Source organism: Candida orthopsilosis (assembly GCF_000315875.1).
Source record: "Candida orthopsilosis Co 90-125, chromosome 2 draft sequence".
Taxonomy (NCBI): Eukaryota; Fungi; Ascomycota; class Pichiomycetes; order Serinales; family Debaryomycetaceae; genus Lodderomyces; species Lodderomyces orthopsilosis.
In genome coordinates this window covers 864,842-882,217 of record NC_018295.1, presented here as the reverse complement: position 1 = coordinate 882,217, position 17,376 = coordinate 864,842, and the positions used below count along the sequence as shown (strand labels likewise).

The window sequence follows — 17,376 nt, the reverse complement described above, 5'->3', positions numbered from 1 at the left end:
ATTGCAACTATTTGCGACTCAGAAAAATTGAACTCTTGGATAGAGAATGACAGGTAACTTGAATTAATGCATAATGTAAAATGTCGGCAATAGACAAGTCAAATTCTGTCGCAAAATTCACTGAGAAGAGAACTTGAGATGATAGTTTCAAGTAACAGTTTGAACTTAGGTGGTAGACGAACACATTTTAGTATGAATACAACCTTCATTACCAAAGAGATAATCTTTAGAGAAGGTTTATTGCATCTAAGGACCTTTTTCCTGAATCTCCCTCCATAAAGTACATAGCTGCCTCAGAGACACTTAATTACTTAAAGAAGTCGAATGTCTTCTACTCCACAAGTGACCTCAAGTACGTCCATATATACAAAATCGCCCCACTAGTCACGTGTAAAATTTGTGAGATTTTAGTGAAAAATACAAAATAATTAGATCTCATTGTCTTTTGTAGCGAGTTAGTGGTATTAATAGTTTACGGTAAAAGCTTTATCCGATACAAACTTTCTCCATAAAATGAGAAACACAAAATCAACGCTATCAGATACTTTACAGAGTATTAAAAATGGGCTGATTTTGAGAGAAGTAGCCAACATAGTAGGGTTTTGTTTTAAGTAAAAATCCTTACAGCCTGCTCTTTATCACCTCAGTTAGAAAAGGCGGAAGTTGAAGTTATGGGACAGTATAGTGAAGTGGTGGAGAATCATAATGAGAAAATTGTCTGCAAAGTTTATTAAGCCATTTTTGTTTCTTTTTTTCTTGGTTTTGTGTAATTGGGTAACTTCTTTTTCTCGGAGTTTATTTACCCAATATACGCATTAAATGGTAATTCCATATTCCTACGTATATTGATACCTGAAACCTAAAAAAACTCATGCACAGATAGAGAGAGAGAAAGAGAGAGAGTGTGTGTACGTGAAGGGTGGGGATACGTATTGAATAGGCCATAATTAATCTTACATAGTACATTTTTCAATAAAATACGGGGTAATGTTGACAGAATGTTGGGGAAACAGCATTAAAATCGTCCTCAACTAAACCCTATTTCCATTTATAATAAATTCCGATAAAAAAAAAAACACAGAAGTATATTGAAACCTTTTATTGATAATAAACTAAACGGGATTGTTATCAAGCTTCAGAAGATTTATATATATATACGTATTTCGACTGGCTTACTACATCTTGACGTGAACTCTTGCAACAAATAAAAAGTTACAAAGTTTTATATTTCCAAGCAAACAATATATAAATAATGGCAGTTCAAACATCATCAACTACTTATGGTTTCCAAAAGGCTCCTATTCAACTTACTTTCGTCGTAGTTGGAGCTGGTCTTGGTGGAGTAGCCGCCAGTATTTGTCTAAGATTAGCTGGCCACAGGGTTATCTTATTGGAAGCAGCTGTTGAATTAGGTGAAGTTGGAGCTGGTATTCAAATTCCCCCACCATCAACCAAGATCTTGAAAGCTATTGGAGTCTTGGATGCTATTGATAAAGTTTCAATCCATCCTCATGATATTTTGATCAAAAGATACAAGGGTGAACTTTTATCAACTCAAAATTTGGTTCCTTATGTTCTGGAAAAATATGATGGATTGTATTTACATATCCATAGAGCTGATTATCATAAAGTGTTGGTTGATAGAGCTGAGGAACTAGGAGTTGAAATCCATACCAATTCAAGAGTTGTTGATATTGATTTTGACAACACTACTGTTACTACATCAACTGGGAAACAATACACAGGTGATGTCATTGTTGGATACGATGGAGTTAGGTCACAAACTAGAGCTTTGTTAACGGGTGATGTCTCGGGTGCTTATGATACTGGAGACTTGGCATATCGTGCATTGATTAAAGTTGAAGATATGAAGAAAGTTCCAGGTTTGGAGAAATTTTACGCTAACCCCAATATCAACTTCTGGTGGGGCCCCACCATGCATATTGTCATGTACTTTTTACACGAAGGTGAAATCTGCAATGTTGTTGCATTATGTCCCGACACATTACCTGAAGGTATATTAAAACAAGATGCATCCCAAGAAGAATTATTAGACTTGGTTAAAGATTGGGATCAAGATCTCACCACTGTTTTCAAATTAATTACATCAATCAGTAAATGGCGTTTACAAGATTCACGTGAATTGAAAACTTGGGTTAATTCCAAAACCGGTAATTTCATCATCTTGGGTGATGCTTCTCATTCAACGTTACCTTATTTGGCCAGTGGTGCATCTCAAGCAGTTGAAGATGCTGCTGTCCTTGCTGGATTATTCTCCAAGATTGAACTGCGAGATCAAATCCCGCAAATTTTAACCATGACGGAAAACTTGAGAAAATGGAGAAGTTCTCAAGTTGTGAAAGGATCCCATCAGTGTCAAGATATTTATCATTTACCCGATGGTGAATTACAAGAAATTAGAGATTCCTACTTGTATGATAAAATTCCAGAATTGGGATGTCCTAACAGATTTGCAGATCCAGTTTTCCAAGATTTCCTTTGGGGTTATAATGCATTTGAAGAAGTTGAAAGAGCTTGGAAAGAATTTAGGGTTGGTGGTAACCCAAGTTATACTTACCCTAATTTGTATAAGCCAAAGTCTAGTGGGGGAGGCTCTAGTGGAAAAGAAGTGCCTAGTAGTGCCCCTGCTTCTCTTGCTGCTGGAAATTCCCCAGCTGCTCCGTTGAGTGCATCTGGATAAGCAGGTAAAAAACTTGCTATGATGTGTGTTTATGTACTTTCGTTATAATGCTATTTATATCTATAAACTACATTGATTTGCTTTGCAAAAGAACTCGCACAGACAACGCTTATTTTACTACATTGAGTCTTTTTCTAAATGAAAATTGGTTTATTCTAAACACAAACTAGATAAATAATAGCCACCTAAAGCCTATTCCTTTGAGCAATCTCTTCCAAACAAAGAAACTTTCATCCAATCCAAAATAACAAGACATTGGTTCTTTACTGAAAGACACATGTAGATGTAAGCTGATCTCCAAAACAAGAAAGTGAAATTACCACCACTAGTGATGTTTGACCAATCACCCCAAACCAAATCTGCAACTGCCTTTTCAGATCCAATATAAGCTAATGAACCTTGATAGTTGTATTGGAATTTAGGTAAGTTCTTTTCAGCTCTAGCTAATTTTTTACCCAAAGTTTCAACATTTTGTTTTGGTGTTGGATGTTCAATTTGATATTGAAGATTTTCTACTTGATGCAATTTTTCAAAGTACTTGGCCAAGTATTCACCTTCTTGGAATGCAACTTGTGCTGTTGGTGGGTATTTGGTGAAGGTACAATCCCCCAAGGCAAAGATATTTGATGTACCATCAACTTTCAAGTATTCGTCAACTAATAATCCACGTTTGGCGTTCTTTTGTTCATCAATTTTCGACATTAAATCACGAGTAAAACCTCTAGCTGCATTACCAGTAGCCCAAATCAATACACCATATGGAATTTCAACAGTTTTTGTTGATCCATCGGGTTGTTTTTGTGAAGCAGTAAGAACCTTGTCTCCAACTTTCTTAATCATGGTATTTGTCATTAAATTAATGTTGGTGTCTTTGAATACTTCTTTAGTGTAATCAATCAATTTCTTGTTAAAACTGTTCAATACATTTGGCAAAGCTTCGACTAAGGTGACTTTCAATTCACCTTCTAACTCAGGAACCCATTTATGTAAATCTTGATCAATGTAATCTTGAATTTCACCAGCAGCCTCAACACCTGTTGGACCACCTCCACAAACAACAATTTGTAACAATCTTTTACGTTCAGGGTCACTCTTGGGTAAAATATTGGCGGCTTCAATAACATCCATCAATCTTCTTCTGATTGTTGATGCATCACTAACTTCTTTCAAGAATGTTGAATGTTCAGCAACTCCAGGAATACCAAAGGTGGAAGGTTGAGCACCAACACCAACAACCAAGTAATCATAATTCAAAGTAGTTGAAATTTCTTCAACACCGGTATATTCGGCAACCGTAGACTTGGAAGATGAAGTATCTTTACCCGAATGACCTGAATGGACAGTTGTACTTTGTTTCAAATAGAGTTGATTCTTTGCTGGATCAATTCCAGTAGCCTCAGCTTCTAAATAGACGACTTCACCGGGACATCTTCTAGTAATGGATCTAACAGGTTCAATAATCGATCTCAATTCAACAGTACCGGTAGGAACACTGGGCAACAAAGGAGTAAACAAAAAGTAATTTCTTGGTGAAACAATAACGACATTATATAAAGTGGTATCCAAGTTTTTCAACAAAGGAACTGACCCCCAGCCAGAACCCAAAATAACCAAAGTCTTTTTCTTTTGTCCATCGGGGAAGAATGGTGTTTGTTTTTGTTGTTTAGCTGGTTTGGATTCTTCATAGATCTTGTAAGCAACAACACCAGCACCACCTACAACACCAAGCACAGCTGCTCCCAAGGTGTATTTGAGCACTTTTCCTAAAACTGAAGCTTGCAAAACTTCAACATTACGTGGTGGAATTGAGGAAGAAGAGGCTTTAGTTGCTTTCGGTGGTTTGATTTTGTTCAATGATCTGAACGAAGTGGAAAAGAACCTCCTATTGGTGATTCCTCTGAACATGTTTGTCTATGTACCACTGTAACTTTAACTGTAACTGTAGGAAGATTCTAAGGTCTAGTCGTGACAAAGGAGAATGGGATTTAGTTATTGGAATAAATATGTGGTTATGTGAGATTTGTACCAAATCAGTGACGGTACAAAATGTTAACAAATCAATTGGAGCCAATCAATCAATATATGTAAAGTATATTGGTTGTTTTGACGAATATTTATTGCTTAGTATATATTTATACTCTTGGTCTGATGAGTATTAAATTCAAAGAATTTTTTAGAAGTTGAAGGAGAAGATTTATTGGAAGATAATAATGTATTGTATATTGTATTGTAATACTGTTTTTGTGTACTAAGCAAAAGATTGCGGACTTTTTAAAGCCGAGATACTTTTCGGATCCATGGGAATTGACCCATTGGAATATCAGATACTTATACCTTCATCTAATGCATACATTTGTACAAAGCTGTAGTCTACCTCTCATTACACCCTTCCGCGTTGTTTTCAGAGATATAAATCTTCTACGTGGAGGCAGAGTTGTATAAGTTATACATAAGGTATTGAACTGGCAGGAGTGTACGAGACAAACTAGACAATTATGACCCCCACATTCTATGAACAAAGAGCTGAGAGCGATTGTTTCAGTAGGGGTCTATACCCTCTTCGTCAATACTAAGACTAGAATATATAAGAGGCCTTCTACAGCCAAGAGATCCATTTACCAATAAGGAACGTTTGTTGATCAACACATAAAACCCCTTTACACAATGCAAGCAAACAGAATCTCGTGGAATAACACCGAGAAGTCCATTATATACTTAACTCTTCTATACAGTATAAACCACATGAAGTGGTTTTCATTCACTTCTTCTTCTATATTCCATTGATGAACATAGAAGTCACGCTTATAATAGCGCGGCAACTAAATAACACAATTCCATCGTCATCATCCACTAACTCTCTGTTCCTCCCAGCGATTAAGTTTCTCTTTCCTAAAATGATAGGTCTTTCTACTCTGTTTAAACTGTTCCAACGTATCAGCAAGTTGATCTTCAGTAAACTCACTTGAATTGAAATTTTTTACTAAATCTCTACTCTCTTCATTATTCTTTTCAATCAACTTCTTGAACTTGTGCTTTAGAAGCTCTTCGTTAAAAGTAGATGACATCGTTTGGTACTGAATAGTCTCTAAGTTCAAAAACTCATTATGAAGTTGTGTTAAAGTTTTGATTCGCTGGTTGATATTGTTTGATACTTCTTGGTACTGCGGAATTAAAATGTTCTTGATCTCTGACTGGAGTAGTAGTGATATCTGAGCTGCACGTTCCTGTAGTTCATTTAGTTCCAGCTTGTATGTTTCAAGCTGGTGGATGTAGCCTTGAATTAGCACTTTATCATTGACGAATTCATCAAATGTTTTCTTAGGTAGTGAATCTAGTTGTTTGGGTAATGGGAATGGCTTTAGTTCTTCTACTGTGGGAGTTTGGACTGTCTGCGGTAGAACTATACGTGGAGCCTCAGACGACATGATTGTACTCAAAAAGATGTTCTGAAGGTGAGGTCAATGTATGTAGTACGAATTTTAGAAACGTCAAATAAGAGCGGTGCTACCAGTTACGATATCACAACCATTATAAGCTACTCAAGGAAACCCTCTAGTGATTTTTACTAACTTATCTTCTATAATGCCAATAATATTAAAGTAACTCATCTAAAATGTTTCTATAAATGTTGAACTGAAAAATGCAAAATGTTCCCACTCAAACCATACAACTATCATCACCATTTTTTCTTCTCAACCTCTCCAAATTCTTTTGATCTCTCTGTTGTTGTTTAATTTCAAACTTCTTATTAAATGACTCTCTCAATTTCTCACCATACAAGTAGCAAAAGATTGGAAATGGTACTCCCAATAAGATACCAATAAATGCACACATTGTATTTGCCCAACCATATCCCAATGCGCTATACATTTTTCTAGCAAATAATGGGAATGTGTATCCAAACAAACTTCTAAACAATGCAGCTGCTGCAACTGAACTAGCAGCAAATCGAACATTCATATCAATTAAATAATTTTGAATAGTTTGGAAAACACAAACCAATCCAAATGCAAAAATTGCTGATCCAATTCCAGGCATAATCCAATGTAATTCCTTTTGTGCTGACCAACCAAACCATATTAGCCCTACTGGTATAAACACAGCACAGGCAATTAAACAAGGTAATCTAAATTCAGGTTTGGATACTCCACCATTGGCAATTGTCAATTTTTTGTACACTCTTCCAACCATAAATGTCCAAAAAACCACTCCTAATACAAATCCACAACCCATGGGAAGATACATTAATCCAGTAACACTTTTACTGAACCCGTATTGTTTTTCAAAGATCTGTGGAAACGTCACAATTAAAAGGTACATGAATCCATAAGTGAATGCCATAAAGGATCCTAATCCAATAACCATCGGATGAGTTAGGAGTAAATTGACAGGACGAACAATGCATAACCATAATCTGCCAAATGTTGTTTCTCCCTCGTTGGTTATTTCATAAATTGTGTGTAAACTAGAGTTACCAGTGCTCTTTCTCAATCTTTGTGCTTTACGTTTCAACAATGTTGGTGCATAAGTCTCTTTGAAAAACAAAGTGGCTGCAATTGCCACAGCACCATTAAACATACACAAGACGTAAAAGCACCATCTCCATTGTATGTGATCAACAATAAATCCAGCAATCAATGGCGCAATGACTGGTCCCAATAATGGAACTAAAGAATATCCAGCCAATGCAGCATTTCTCAGATTGGCATCGAACAAGTCGGAGATTACTCCAGCACACACATTCATTGGGACACAGCCAAATAATCCGCCAATGAATCGACAAACCATCATTTGTGCCGTATTTTGGGAAAATGCACAACCCAAGTTGAAAAACAACGACATCCAACACGATACATCCAATACTAATTTCCTACCAATGTTGTCATATTCAGATAATGGAGCAATAATTAGAGGTCCAAAAGCCCATGCTAATATCTGTATTGAAACAACCATTGCTTGAACAACTTCAGAAGTTATGCCAAACGCCACGCTAATCTCACTCATTGCCGGTGACAATATACTAGATGACATTGGTGCAACTAAAGCATACAAGGAAACAAATGCCAAAAGGAAAATTTTCAACGAAGCAGACCAATTTCTAGGATCTTCTGGATCATCAGCCCCGTTCCAGGTAATTAATTCCGGATCAATCTTGATGAAATCTTCTCCATGTTGAGCAATAGGTAGAACTTGATCCTCAATCACTCCATCATCTAACCCTTTTTCATTCAACTCTTCATCGTCAACTTCATCAACAATTTTTTGTTCAATCTCACCCAAGACACTCCTCCTGGTTGCTATTCGTTGAAGTTCGATTTCATCGCTATCCAAATCACCATAGATTTGATGTACTGAGTACTGGTTGTGGTCTTCTCCTGTGTTACTATACGATTGGTTACCATGTAAACTTTTTCGTACTTGATCTAGGGACTTTTTTGATATCGAAGCTATACTTCCTGATCGGGATTTCTTCTCGTTAGTGGCATTTAGTTCATTTTGGTTTGGGTAGTAAACGGCTGGTTCACCGAATGAATTTTCCGTGCTATTTGTTGAAGAAGCTATTAAATCACGTTGATTAACTTCCAATGAAGTCTTTTCTTTATCAGGCATGGTAAGCGTGTGACTCTAGTAAATTTGATCCTCAAATAGTCAAGATAATGCATCTTCATTTTGACAGGAAAGGGAATATGCCATTGTACTTATATAAAACTTGGTCCCTTCTCCCATTGCTATGAAATAAGTGGTATCAATTTTGTTACTCAAAATCTCTGATTCCAGATTCATTATTTCGCAACTTCATTTTTGGCTGTAAAAAATTTTCATCTGCCAAATCTCGGTTATTGGAGGGGCAAGTGATTGTGGTAGCGTATGCATAGAAAACCGTTTTTGTTCTCCTAGTCGTATATATAATCCGCGTTCCTTCGTTGTTTTAGCTTCTCGGCATCGGATCAATTGTTTAGTTTTATTTACGGCTATAGAAGGTTTTAGTTGATCTCAGCCTTTTGATTCCGAGATCACTAAGCTTTTAAATACTGTCTAAAAATACATTTAAATCTACAAAGTCTGATACAAAAGGACCTATTTCTCAACCCGAATAAGGGTCCCCTTCTTCTTCTTCAAGTATACCATTCTTCAATGCAACTTGTTTACAGTACTCCTTACTTGCTTTCATTGCACATTTGTAGTTCCAATCCGATCCTCGAATGTTGAACTCGTCACGATTGTGAACCACGGTAGATTCATCAAACAAGCTAGGTAATTTGATAATGTAATTCAATAACCCACGTAAATGAATAATCGAGACATCTTGATCAGCAGCGGATAAGGTTACGCCCATATAATCATTTATTGAAACCGAATCTAGTGATGTCAATTGATCAATGTTCTTATGAATCTTACCATCTCTTGTTACACTTTCTATATCCCAATAAGCGATGGAATTTGGGATAAGCACATTCCTTCCTTCGCATGGTAGTGGCCGAGCTTCAATTAATTGGCCCAGTTTAGGGTCAATTTTAGGAGACACCCATGGTGGAACATAAGCTCCAAAATCCAAATACTCCGAGACATCACCTAATTTATAATAATACTTGTCTGTTTCTTCATTGTGATCCTCAATTAATATCATCATGTTTGGTCTATACATTGATTCACCGCAACCACATTTGTTGAGATGAGCTCTAGCCCATCCTAAAAACACGTTTCGGTTGGCAGGAATATGAAGCAGGTCGCGTACACCAGGAGGAAATTTATCTAATGGTAGCGGAACCAATTGGGTACCTCCTCGTAACGCCCCCACGTAATTTTTTTTCTTCTTTTTGGGCTTTTGAAGAAAATCACAAACGGCTGTGTCAATCTCACAAACCAAGACTTCCAAAGGTACTATTGAATAAATAAAATTGAGTTTATTCTGCGATTTTTGATTTGGGCTGATGAATGGAGTCCAGTTCTTTTCAATCTTGGCGTATTTGTCAGTTCTTTTCTTCAACATATTTAATTTATTGGAAAAAGGTAGATATAAAAACATGATACGCTTGATTATCTTTAACTCTTTCATATTGAATACAATTAGTGGTTCTTCAAATCCCAATGGATTCTCCCTCAATATAATTCGTGGATCTTCTGGACCGTAATAGTATTTCTCATTTTCAGTCTTCATAGAATAATCAATAGGGATGGGTAATATTTGGGGAAATTCTACCCTTTTATAGCCCACTTGAGCATCACCTTGAATCGGGGTCATCGATCCATCCAAATTCATCCAATTGATAGATGTTAGTTTTTCAAATGGGATAGTCAAATTAGTTCCCTTTGGTAATTCCTTCCAATCTTGGTCAAATAGCTGCACATACAAAAATGAAACATATGCTTTATTTGCGATACCCTGAGGCGAGTACAATACTCGGCTGACCATGTAATGGACTTTGAAGTGAGATAGCCAAACGCTTGAGCCACCAAACCTGAACCACTGTTTATGCTCCGGTATCACTGGCCTGAATTTGGCTTTTGCCTTTTCCAATAATTTCGCAAACTCTTTTACTTGTTTGAATTTGGACATAAAGTATTCGAAATCTGAATCGAGGTATGATTGTTTAGTAACTTCGAATGTATCCTCATATTCTAATTCAGAACACATGAACCCTTCTTCGAAGGTATGATCTTCTGGCTTACCAACAATTAAAGGGTGTGAATCGGTAAAAGTCTTAAGCGATAATGGACTAAACTCATTGCTAGTTAGGAACTGACTAGATAAAGGAAATGAATCCTGTGCTGTATTTTGCGTGGAATCAGCAGATCCCCAATTAGAAATCAACACGGAGTTACAAACCTGTGGATATAATCGAAATGTCTTTAGTGGATTGAAATAGTAGTCGTAAGTGGTATAAATAATCCATGAAATAAATCCAAAGAATACTAGCAACCTCGTAAGTTTACTCCCTATGCTGCTATAATACAAATTTCTAATGAATGAAAGTAGTCGTACGACAAGTTGTCGCAATTTGTTCAGTAGTCTCCAAACTGAGAACATATTAATGCAAATGAAATGATAAGGAAAAGTAAAGTTTGTCTGTGAAAAGTTCGATGCTTGTGTAGGTTAATGATGCATTAGTGTCTATAGACTCTGACTAATCATCTATAATGTGATAAGATATATGTCCTAGGTCCACTCAAACGTTGTCATTCAATTCTGTGGCTGAGTTACAGATGTAAAATCTCTAGACTTTGAGATTTTGTTCAGCATCGACTAAAAAAAAATGCGTACCTTGCCGCGCCTAAAACTGGGAAAACCATTGCGGGAGAAGAGTCAGGTAGTTCTACAAACACGAGATAGTAGTCACTATAATAATACAAAATGTTGAGTGCATACGTCTTATAACCCAAAATCCCTATCCATCGATCACAAGATTACCTATTCTTCAATAAGCTTTGCTCAATCAAGTCAATATTGCTCTCAATTTCGTCAAATCTCATTCCACAACTCAAAGAGATAAGTTTGCAGTATTTGATCAACTTGTTTTCAGGATTTGAAGCATACTGTTCAATGATCGGTTTTGAAGGGTCTGTACGGTCGGCCAAGGTGGGAACGCTTTTTGTATAATCTACAATTTGATTCACCAGATGTTTCTTTTTCAATATCTCAATCTGAAGAAGGTTTGCAAGTTCAAACGGATTCCCAGACGAGTCACTTACCTCCTCGGGAGATGCTTTCTCCAACTGTCTTTTGATCAGAAACTCTTTGAAATTTTTAAACTTTTGCAATACCCTACTCAAGTCTTCTTGTTTGTGCAACAATTGATATGTTAAATCATTCACCAAACGATGTATCTCTTCTTGCACAATTTGATCTCTCTTGAAATTCACTTGGAAGTTGTCGTAGTTGTTTTCAAGAATGTTGGACTCCTGACTTGATGGGTCCAGCTTCTCCTTTTTTGGACCCTCATCCAAATCATCAATCAAATGTTCCAATTTGAAAATTGCTAATATAGCTCGTTGTGTTGATAATTTGATTTCGTTTACCTTACTCAATGTCTTAAAATAGCCTAGTACAATGTCGTCTTTTTCCTTCAATTCTTGATTGATAATGTACGACAATTCAGCCATTTTCTCCGTTAGTAGGTTGGCAGTGTTGTTGTATAAATTGATCGCCAATTTCGAGTTGTAAAGTTGTGCATCGAATGATTGTCCAAGTGAGTCTGCCTCTTCTATCATATCCTGCCTGGGGTTACTTACAAGCTCTGCATTCTCGACATTTGAAGTATCCTCTCCGTCTGTGCCAATGTCAAGACGAAGTACATAATTATGGGACGCCAAGTAATCCTCCACAGTGCATGTGACTAGATTCCTCAAACTGAAGTTGATAAACTTGTGACAATCAATAAACACCTTTATCAACCTTTTACTTAAATTGTACGCAGCTATGTGAAATGCAGTATTTCCATCTGAGTCCTGATGGTTGATGAATTTTGTACTTAATTCAAATCGCTCATCTGTGATATTGTCTTTATCATCACTGGGATTGCCTCCTTCATGCACTAGACTTTTCAACAAAATGTCTAAGTAATATGCAGCTACCTTTTCCTTCTTATACTCCACTATGTGATGTAATACAGTCTTTCCACTAGAGTCAACAAGTATTAGGGATTCAAAAAGTATACTCAAAACTTCCTCAAAGGTATTTGAGCTGAAACAGTTGCTAAATTTCACCATAAACATCAAGGGTGTCTCTCCATTGTTATTTCGTATGTCAAGCCTAATCTCTTTACCAAACTTGTCAATCAAAAACTTTATAAGCGTCAAATATCCCAATGAACAAAGCCAATGGAAAATGGTATTTCCCTCGTTATCAATTGGGTGGTTGATATGAATTTTGGATACAGGTTGAGGTGGATTCAAGAGCTTTTCAGGCAACACGCTCTCTGGAGGTGAATTCAACGCGCCTTTATTCCCTTCATCGTCCAAAAAGAATGACACGAAATTGGCAAAGTATTCTGAATAGATTTGATTGTCTTGTGAGAGATTGATACTGGGTTGATGATAGGGGGTAATCAAATTTGCCTGCGGGCCACTAAAATTATGTGCATTTTTTTCAAAGGTATTTCGCGAAACACCAAACAACTCTTTGCTGGTTAACAAGTCTGTGTTGGTATCGAAATCACCATTGTGCATCGAAATTCCATTATTCTTCTTGCTTCTTTTCAACGCTGCACCACCATTCTTCCCATAATGGTCATCTTCGTCTTCATCGGTGTCCACTGGTGCCAAGTCTTCTTGTCTTAAATTCATATTTGATGCCATCATCTGTAAGGCATCCTGCTCAGTGTTTTGTCGTGACATTCTAGGAATGGGACCGGCAAACGAATTGTCTCTGCTGTATTCACCTCCTGCACTTCCCAAGGGTACAGTGTCTGAGTGCTGTAGGCTTGGAGTCGAACTTAATGTCGATCCTTTGGGCCTGCCACGTTTTCTCGGCTCGTCTCCCGATCTTTTGATTTTGGGCTGTTTCGGTTGTTTTGCCTGCAAGTCCTTCTTCTGTAGTGATGCTTGTCGTTTTGCTATATTTAATGCGCTCGCGTGATTGTGCTTGGGAGCAGGTGGTGGTGTTTCCGTTTTACCCTCGATGTATTCAAAATCAAAAATCGGCTTTAAAGTGTCATAAACATCATAATTACGGGCAATCACCTCACCCAATTTTAAGGGTACATAAGTTCCTTGGTATTTTCCGTAGCCGCCCTGGACTTTTTCGTGTATTCCCGTCTGTACATCTTTCTCAAGTATTCTTGTTCTTTTTGCCTTTGGCAACTTTGCGATTTTCAAAATATGCGTGGCATTAATCCAAGAGTCCCCCTTACGTCGCATTATGGGACCTTCTGACGTCACGTACTCAAACACTGGAACGTTTGAATATGTCGCTGAATATATTTGTGTATTATCTGACATCTTGCAAATTGAATGTCAGGGTCAAAGTTTTGCGCGAGCTTGGATAATTCTTTCTCTCTTGGAAATGATTTGTGGCTCGGTATGGGATTGAATTGCAGTATGAATCAAAATGGTGATTGTATATCCTGTGATTGCGGTTTTATATATATATTTCAATTTTAAGATTGTTATTGTTTTATGAACGTTGATATTTGAGATTTTGTAACAATATAAATTTTGAAATTGTGCGTATGGAATCACTTTTCTTCGATTTTCTTCTCGCTCCCTTCTTCTGTTAGACGTTATTTCACTTCAAAGAATCAATTACCTTAAAGGAATAATGCTATATACGAGTTACTTCCTAAGACTGTATTTCTACAAGACTAGTTCAATGAATATATAAATGCAAATTTATTTCCTATGAGGAGAATACAATAGCAATGCCGGATTCAAAACATTATTTAGCTAGACTTTGCAATTCGTCGTCAATAGTACCTAGAATTCATTAATTGCAGAGCCTCTCTAGCTTATATCTAGCTTCCTGTTATGACTCTGATTAATCTATATAAAACTAAGGCAACTAAACCGACCAAAAACATCACAATATAAGTCAAGGCTGTTCCAAAGGACATCATGGGATTATCGTTGGATGTCTTCTCCTCTGTGAGTGGAATACTAACCACATGCTCTGAGGCCTGGTAGCAAACCTCTCTTCTTCTGATTAAATAGCAGTCTCTCTCTTCAATGGTACGTTTAAGGATAGCTTTTCCTAATAGTAAATTTGTATAGTGAACTAGGGAAGCTTCGAATGTGCAGAATGCTGTATTTAGTGTCACAGATTCTCGCTCAATATTGCTAGTTATCCTCTCAATATCCATCAACTGCTGCCATACAAGAGGGTCAAAACTATGTGGTATATTGTCGACAATCAAGGACTTTTGAAATAACTCTTCGGCAGACCTAAGTGACCGTAGTATTGAACTTGTTTGCAACTTCAAAAATGGAACCAACAACTTCTTTAAATTACTGAACGACGTGAAAAAGACTTCGATGCAGTGAAGCGTTTTATTGACGAACTCGAATGTCGACAAAGTTGATTGTAAAATTAATTTTACAGATGGCCTTATATTCTGTTCGTATGATTGAAACTCGATTTGTCTAAAGTTTATCGACGTTGATGAATTAACACCGTCATTATCAAAATCTGACTCTTGTAAGGTATCCTTACCAAATATGTCGTTGAAATCGCTTTCCAACTGTAGAATATTATTCTTGCAATCATTGGTCATGTTCGTTATGTCTTCATACTGAGGAATCTTTTTGAGCAACGTTGAATATATCGTTAATACATCAGAATACAAATGCACAACGGTTTTCAAATTGATGAGATACTTGAGAACGGCATTATTTAAGCAATACTTGAAAATCTTTGAGTTCTGAAGAAGCAAAATCTGGTCTTCCTCAGCCAAGTCTGGAGACACTTTTATTCTTCGTTCACCTATGGTGTATGGCATGTTGAGGGTGAATGTTTTAGTGTTGATTAGTTATGACAAGGTCATCATTGGTTTTATCCAAATTAAGAAAAAAAAACTAATCGACTGAAAGATCGCCCACATGGAATATGTATATCTACATTCTAAATTTTAAAGAGATACTGCTGGATTGCCTTTTCCGATCACGGCTGGCGTTATCATAAAACTTCCGTCATCAAACTAACCTCTCCTTCGCTGCCCAGGTAGAATGTTTTAAAGTCAAATCTTAATCACTTTGTCAGCCTTTGTGTGTTTGTCGCAATAATATGCGACATTTTATGAGGTCTCCATCGCCATCGCGACATATCAAAAATGGAGACATTTTTCTGACCCCAGTTACGCAATATTACGACACATATTTCCGAAGACATTGCTGTTAAAAAATTTAGAACTCCGTGGCAATCTTCTTTCACTTTATCAACACACATCTATCAGCGATCCTCACTTGAATCATCTGAATATGGGTGTGTTTGATATCTTTGGCAGCAAGAATGGTTTTGATCCAAATAAATTTGAAAAAGAATTTAGTCAATTAACTGGGAATATCAATAAAACTAAACAACAGTTGGTGAGATTATCACAACGAAAACGAAGGTTAAATGCAAAGCTTGAAGCATTTGTATCAATTGGCTATATATTAATCTTCCTGTACTGCTACCTTTCCATTCCAAATGATGTTCGTGCAACAAATCGTATTCAACAATTCATAAAAGGACAAACAAAGAATAATTTATATGTTCTTATTGGTTATCCATTGGCTTCTGTTTTGATAATCAAAATAATAAACTATGCTTTCAATTACCTTATCAAACGTCAAGATAGGTACTTGGCTAAGTTGAAAACTAAACATAAAGCAAAAATGGATGAATTAAAAAAGATTACAAACTTTAACGCCACAAATGAATTGATTAATAAATATAGTGAAAAGCAATTACCTCCACAGGCTCCGCAAGTTCACCAGAAATCTGTTAGGAAGAGCAGCAACAAACAAGATGAGTTGAGGGCTCAAGCTTTGAAAGAGTTGCATTTGAATGATAAGCAACATTCCTCCAATGAAAAGACAAGTGCTCCAAAAGAGCTTACAGATTCTCCAAAGCAACAACAAACACAAGTGCCCACTTCAAATTCACGTACATTTCAAGACCGTCTATTGGATTTGTTTGTAGGGTCGGATAATTCTGAATCGGTGGAGCAACGATATGCCTTAATTTGTTCACATTGTTTTGCACACAACGGATTGGCGCCTCCTCACTGTGAAGATCCTCTGTTGGTAAAGTATCAGTGTTGGAAATGTGGTGCATTGAACGGGAAAGGAATGTTGTTCGGTCATTCGGAGCAAGGTCAGCAAACTCTAGATGATGCAGTGGTGAATACACCAGAGAAGGGTATAACAAAATCTGATGTCTCATATACTGGCAGCGATGAAAAGGAGTCTTCCACAATTGACAACGTAGTCAAAGCTGATTCTCCTCTTCCGGAGAAAGCAAATACGCCTACTGATGCTGTATGGGAAAGCAACCAAATCTCAGACGCTAAAAAGAAATCTAAGTCATCGCCTCTGGGTTTAAGTTAGACAGATTCTAATTTCAAAGCTTATATATATGTAGAGGATAAAATAAACATGAAAAATCAAAAATATTTACCTATTGTAAGTCCATTATTCTATACGCAGTATACCTAGGACAACTCCATAAGTGCATTTACCATATCACCATTGTGGTTCTTCAAAGCCTTCACGGCCTTAGCTCTAGAGACATGAGTTTGTTCAACAATCAAAGCAATATCCTTTGGATCAAACTCAGATTCATCAACTTCCTCGTCGTCATCGACCTCTTCGACCTTGTTTTCAGCCAAGCTTACCTTTTCCATGTCAGCAGTAATAGCTTCTGGTGATTTATCTTCAGTAGCAGCAGATGCATCTGGAGCAGCAGCGTTAGACAAAGCTTCTTGTTGAGCTTGTTGAGCTTGAGCCTCAGCAATTCTTTGGTTCATGTCATCAACCTTGGCTTCACCAAAAACAACATAAGTACCAGCAGCTGATCTGTAGACATCTGGGCTGTCAATGGCGTAGATCAAGTTACCTCTTTGTTTGAAAGTGACTCTGGAGATTCCTTTGATTTGCTTCAAGTTCAATTTCTTAATCAATTCTCTAGCTTTCTTTTCGTTCTTGTTTGAGATGATGTTGACATCAGCACCTTGTGGGATTTCTTCAGTAGACATTGTTGA

At 36.9% G+C, this 17,376-nt stretch overlaps 9 protein-coding genes across 9 annotated transcripts; 2 read left to right on the top strand and 7 right to left on the bottom strand. All coding sequences in view use genetic code 12, as the record gives it.

The window, feature by feature from the left end:
* Positions 1-1,252: 1,252 nt before the first annotated feature.
* On the top strand, positions 1,253-2,701 carry CORT_0B04060 (hypothetical protein; the record flags this gene model as incomplete). The annotated part of the gene is made up of 1 exon (XM_003867502.1): positions 1,253-2,701. One exon carries the CDS (start codon positions 1,253-1,255, stop codon positions 2,699-2,701), a length of 1,449 nt encoding a protein of 482 aa, XP_003867550.1.
* Positions 2,702-2,893: 192 nt separating this feature from the next.
* On the bottom strand, positions 2,894-4,606 carry CORT_0B04050 (Nde1 NADH dehydrogenase; the record flags this gene model as incomplete). Its single annotated transcript, XM_003867501.1, has 1 exon — positions 2,894-4,606. The coding sequence occupies one exon, from the start codon at positions 4,604-4,606 to the stop codon at positions 2,894-2,896; it is 1,713 nt and encodes a 570-aa protein (XP_003867549.1).
* Positions 4,607-5,544: 938 nt separating this feature from the next.
* Positions 5,545-6,126, bottom strand: CORT_0B04040 (hypothetical protein; the record flags this gene model as incomplete). The annotated part of the gene is made up of 1 exon (XM_003867500.1): positions 5,545-6,126. The coding sequence occupies one exon, from the start codon at positions 6,124-6,126 to the stop codon at positions 5,545-5,547; it is 582 nt and encodes a 193-aa protein (XP_003867548.1).
* A 232-nt stretch (positions 6,127-6,358) lies between these two features.
* CORT_0B04030 (spermidine export pump) lies at positions 6,359-8,311 on the bottom strand (the record flags this gene model as incomplete). The annotated part of the gene is made up of 1 exon (XM_003867499.1): positions 6,359-8,311. One exon carries the CDS (start codon positions 8,309-8,311, stop codon positions 6,359-6,361), a length of 1,953 nt encoding a protein of 650 aa, XP_003867547.1.
* A 475-nt stretch (positions 8,312-8,786) lies between these two features.
* Positions 8,787-10,730, bottom strand: CORT_0B04010 (Mbp1 component of the MBF transcription complex; the record flags this gene model as incomplete). The annotated part of the gene is made up of 1 exon (XM_003867498.1): positions 8,787-10,730. The coding sequence occupies one exon, from the start codon at positions 10,728-10,730 to the stop codon at positions 8,787-8,789; it is 1,944 nt and encodes a 647-aa protein (XP_003867546.1).
* Positions 10,731-11,107: 377 nt separating this feature from the next.
* CORT_0B04000 (Mbp1 component of the MBF transcription complex) lies at positions 11,108-13,639 on the bottom strand (the record flags this gene model as incomplete). Its single annotated transcript, XM_003867497.1, has 1 exon — positions 11,108-13,639. One exon carries the CDS (start codon positions 13,637-13,639, stop codon positions 11,108-11,110), a length of 2,532 nt encoding a protein of 843 aa, XP_003867545.1.
* Positions 13,640-14,151: 512 nt separating this feature from the next.
* On the bottom strand, positions 14,152-15,132 carry CORT_0B03990 (membrane-localized protein; the record flags this gene model as incomplete). The annotated part of the gene is made up of 1 exon (XM_003867496.1): positions 14,152-15,132. One exon carries the CDS (start codon positions 15,130-15,132, stop codon positions 14,152-14,154), a length of 981 nt encoding a protein of 326 aa, XP_003867544.1.
* Positions 15,133-15,610: 478 nt separating this feature from the next.
* Positions 15,611-16,723, top strand: CORT_0B03980 (hypothetical protein; the record flags this gene model as incomplete). The annotated part of the gene is made up of 1 exon (XM_003867495.1): positions 15,611-16,723. One exon carries the CDS (start codon positions 15,611-15,613, stop codon positions 16,721-16,723), a length of 1,113 nt encoding a protein of 370 aa, XP_003867543.1.
* Positions 16,724-16,827: 104 nt separating this feature from the next.
* CORT_0B03970 (Egd2 nascent polypeptide associated complex protein, alpha subunit) lies at positions 16,828-17,370 on the bottom strand (the record flags this gene model as incomplete). The annotated part of the gene is made up of 1 exon (XM_003867494.1): positions 16,828-17,370. One exon carries the CDS (start codon positions 17,368-17,370, stop codon positions 16,828-16,830), a length of 543 nt encoding a protein of 180 aa, XP_003867542.1.
* Positions 17,371-17,376: the final 6 nt, after the last annotated feature.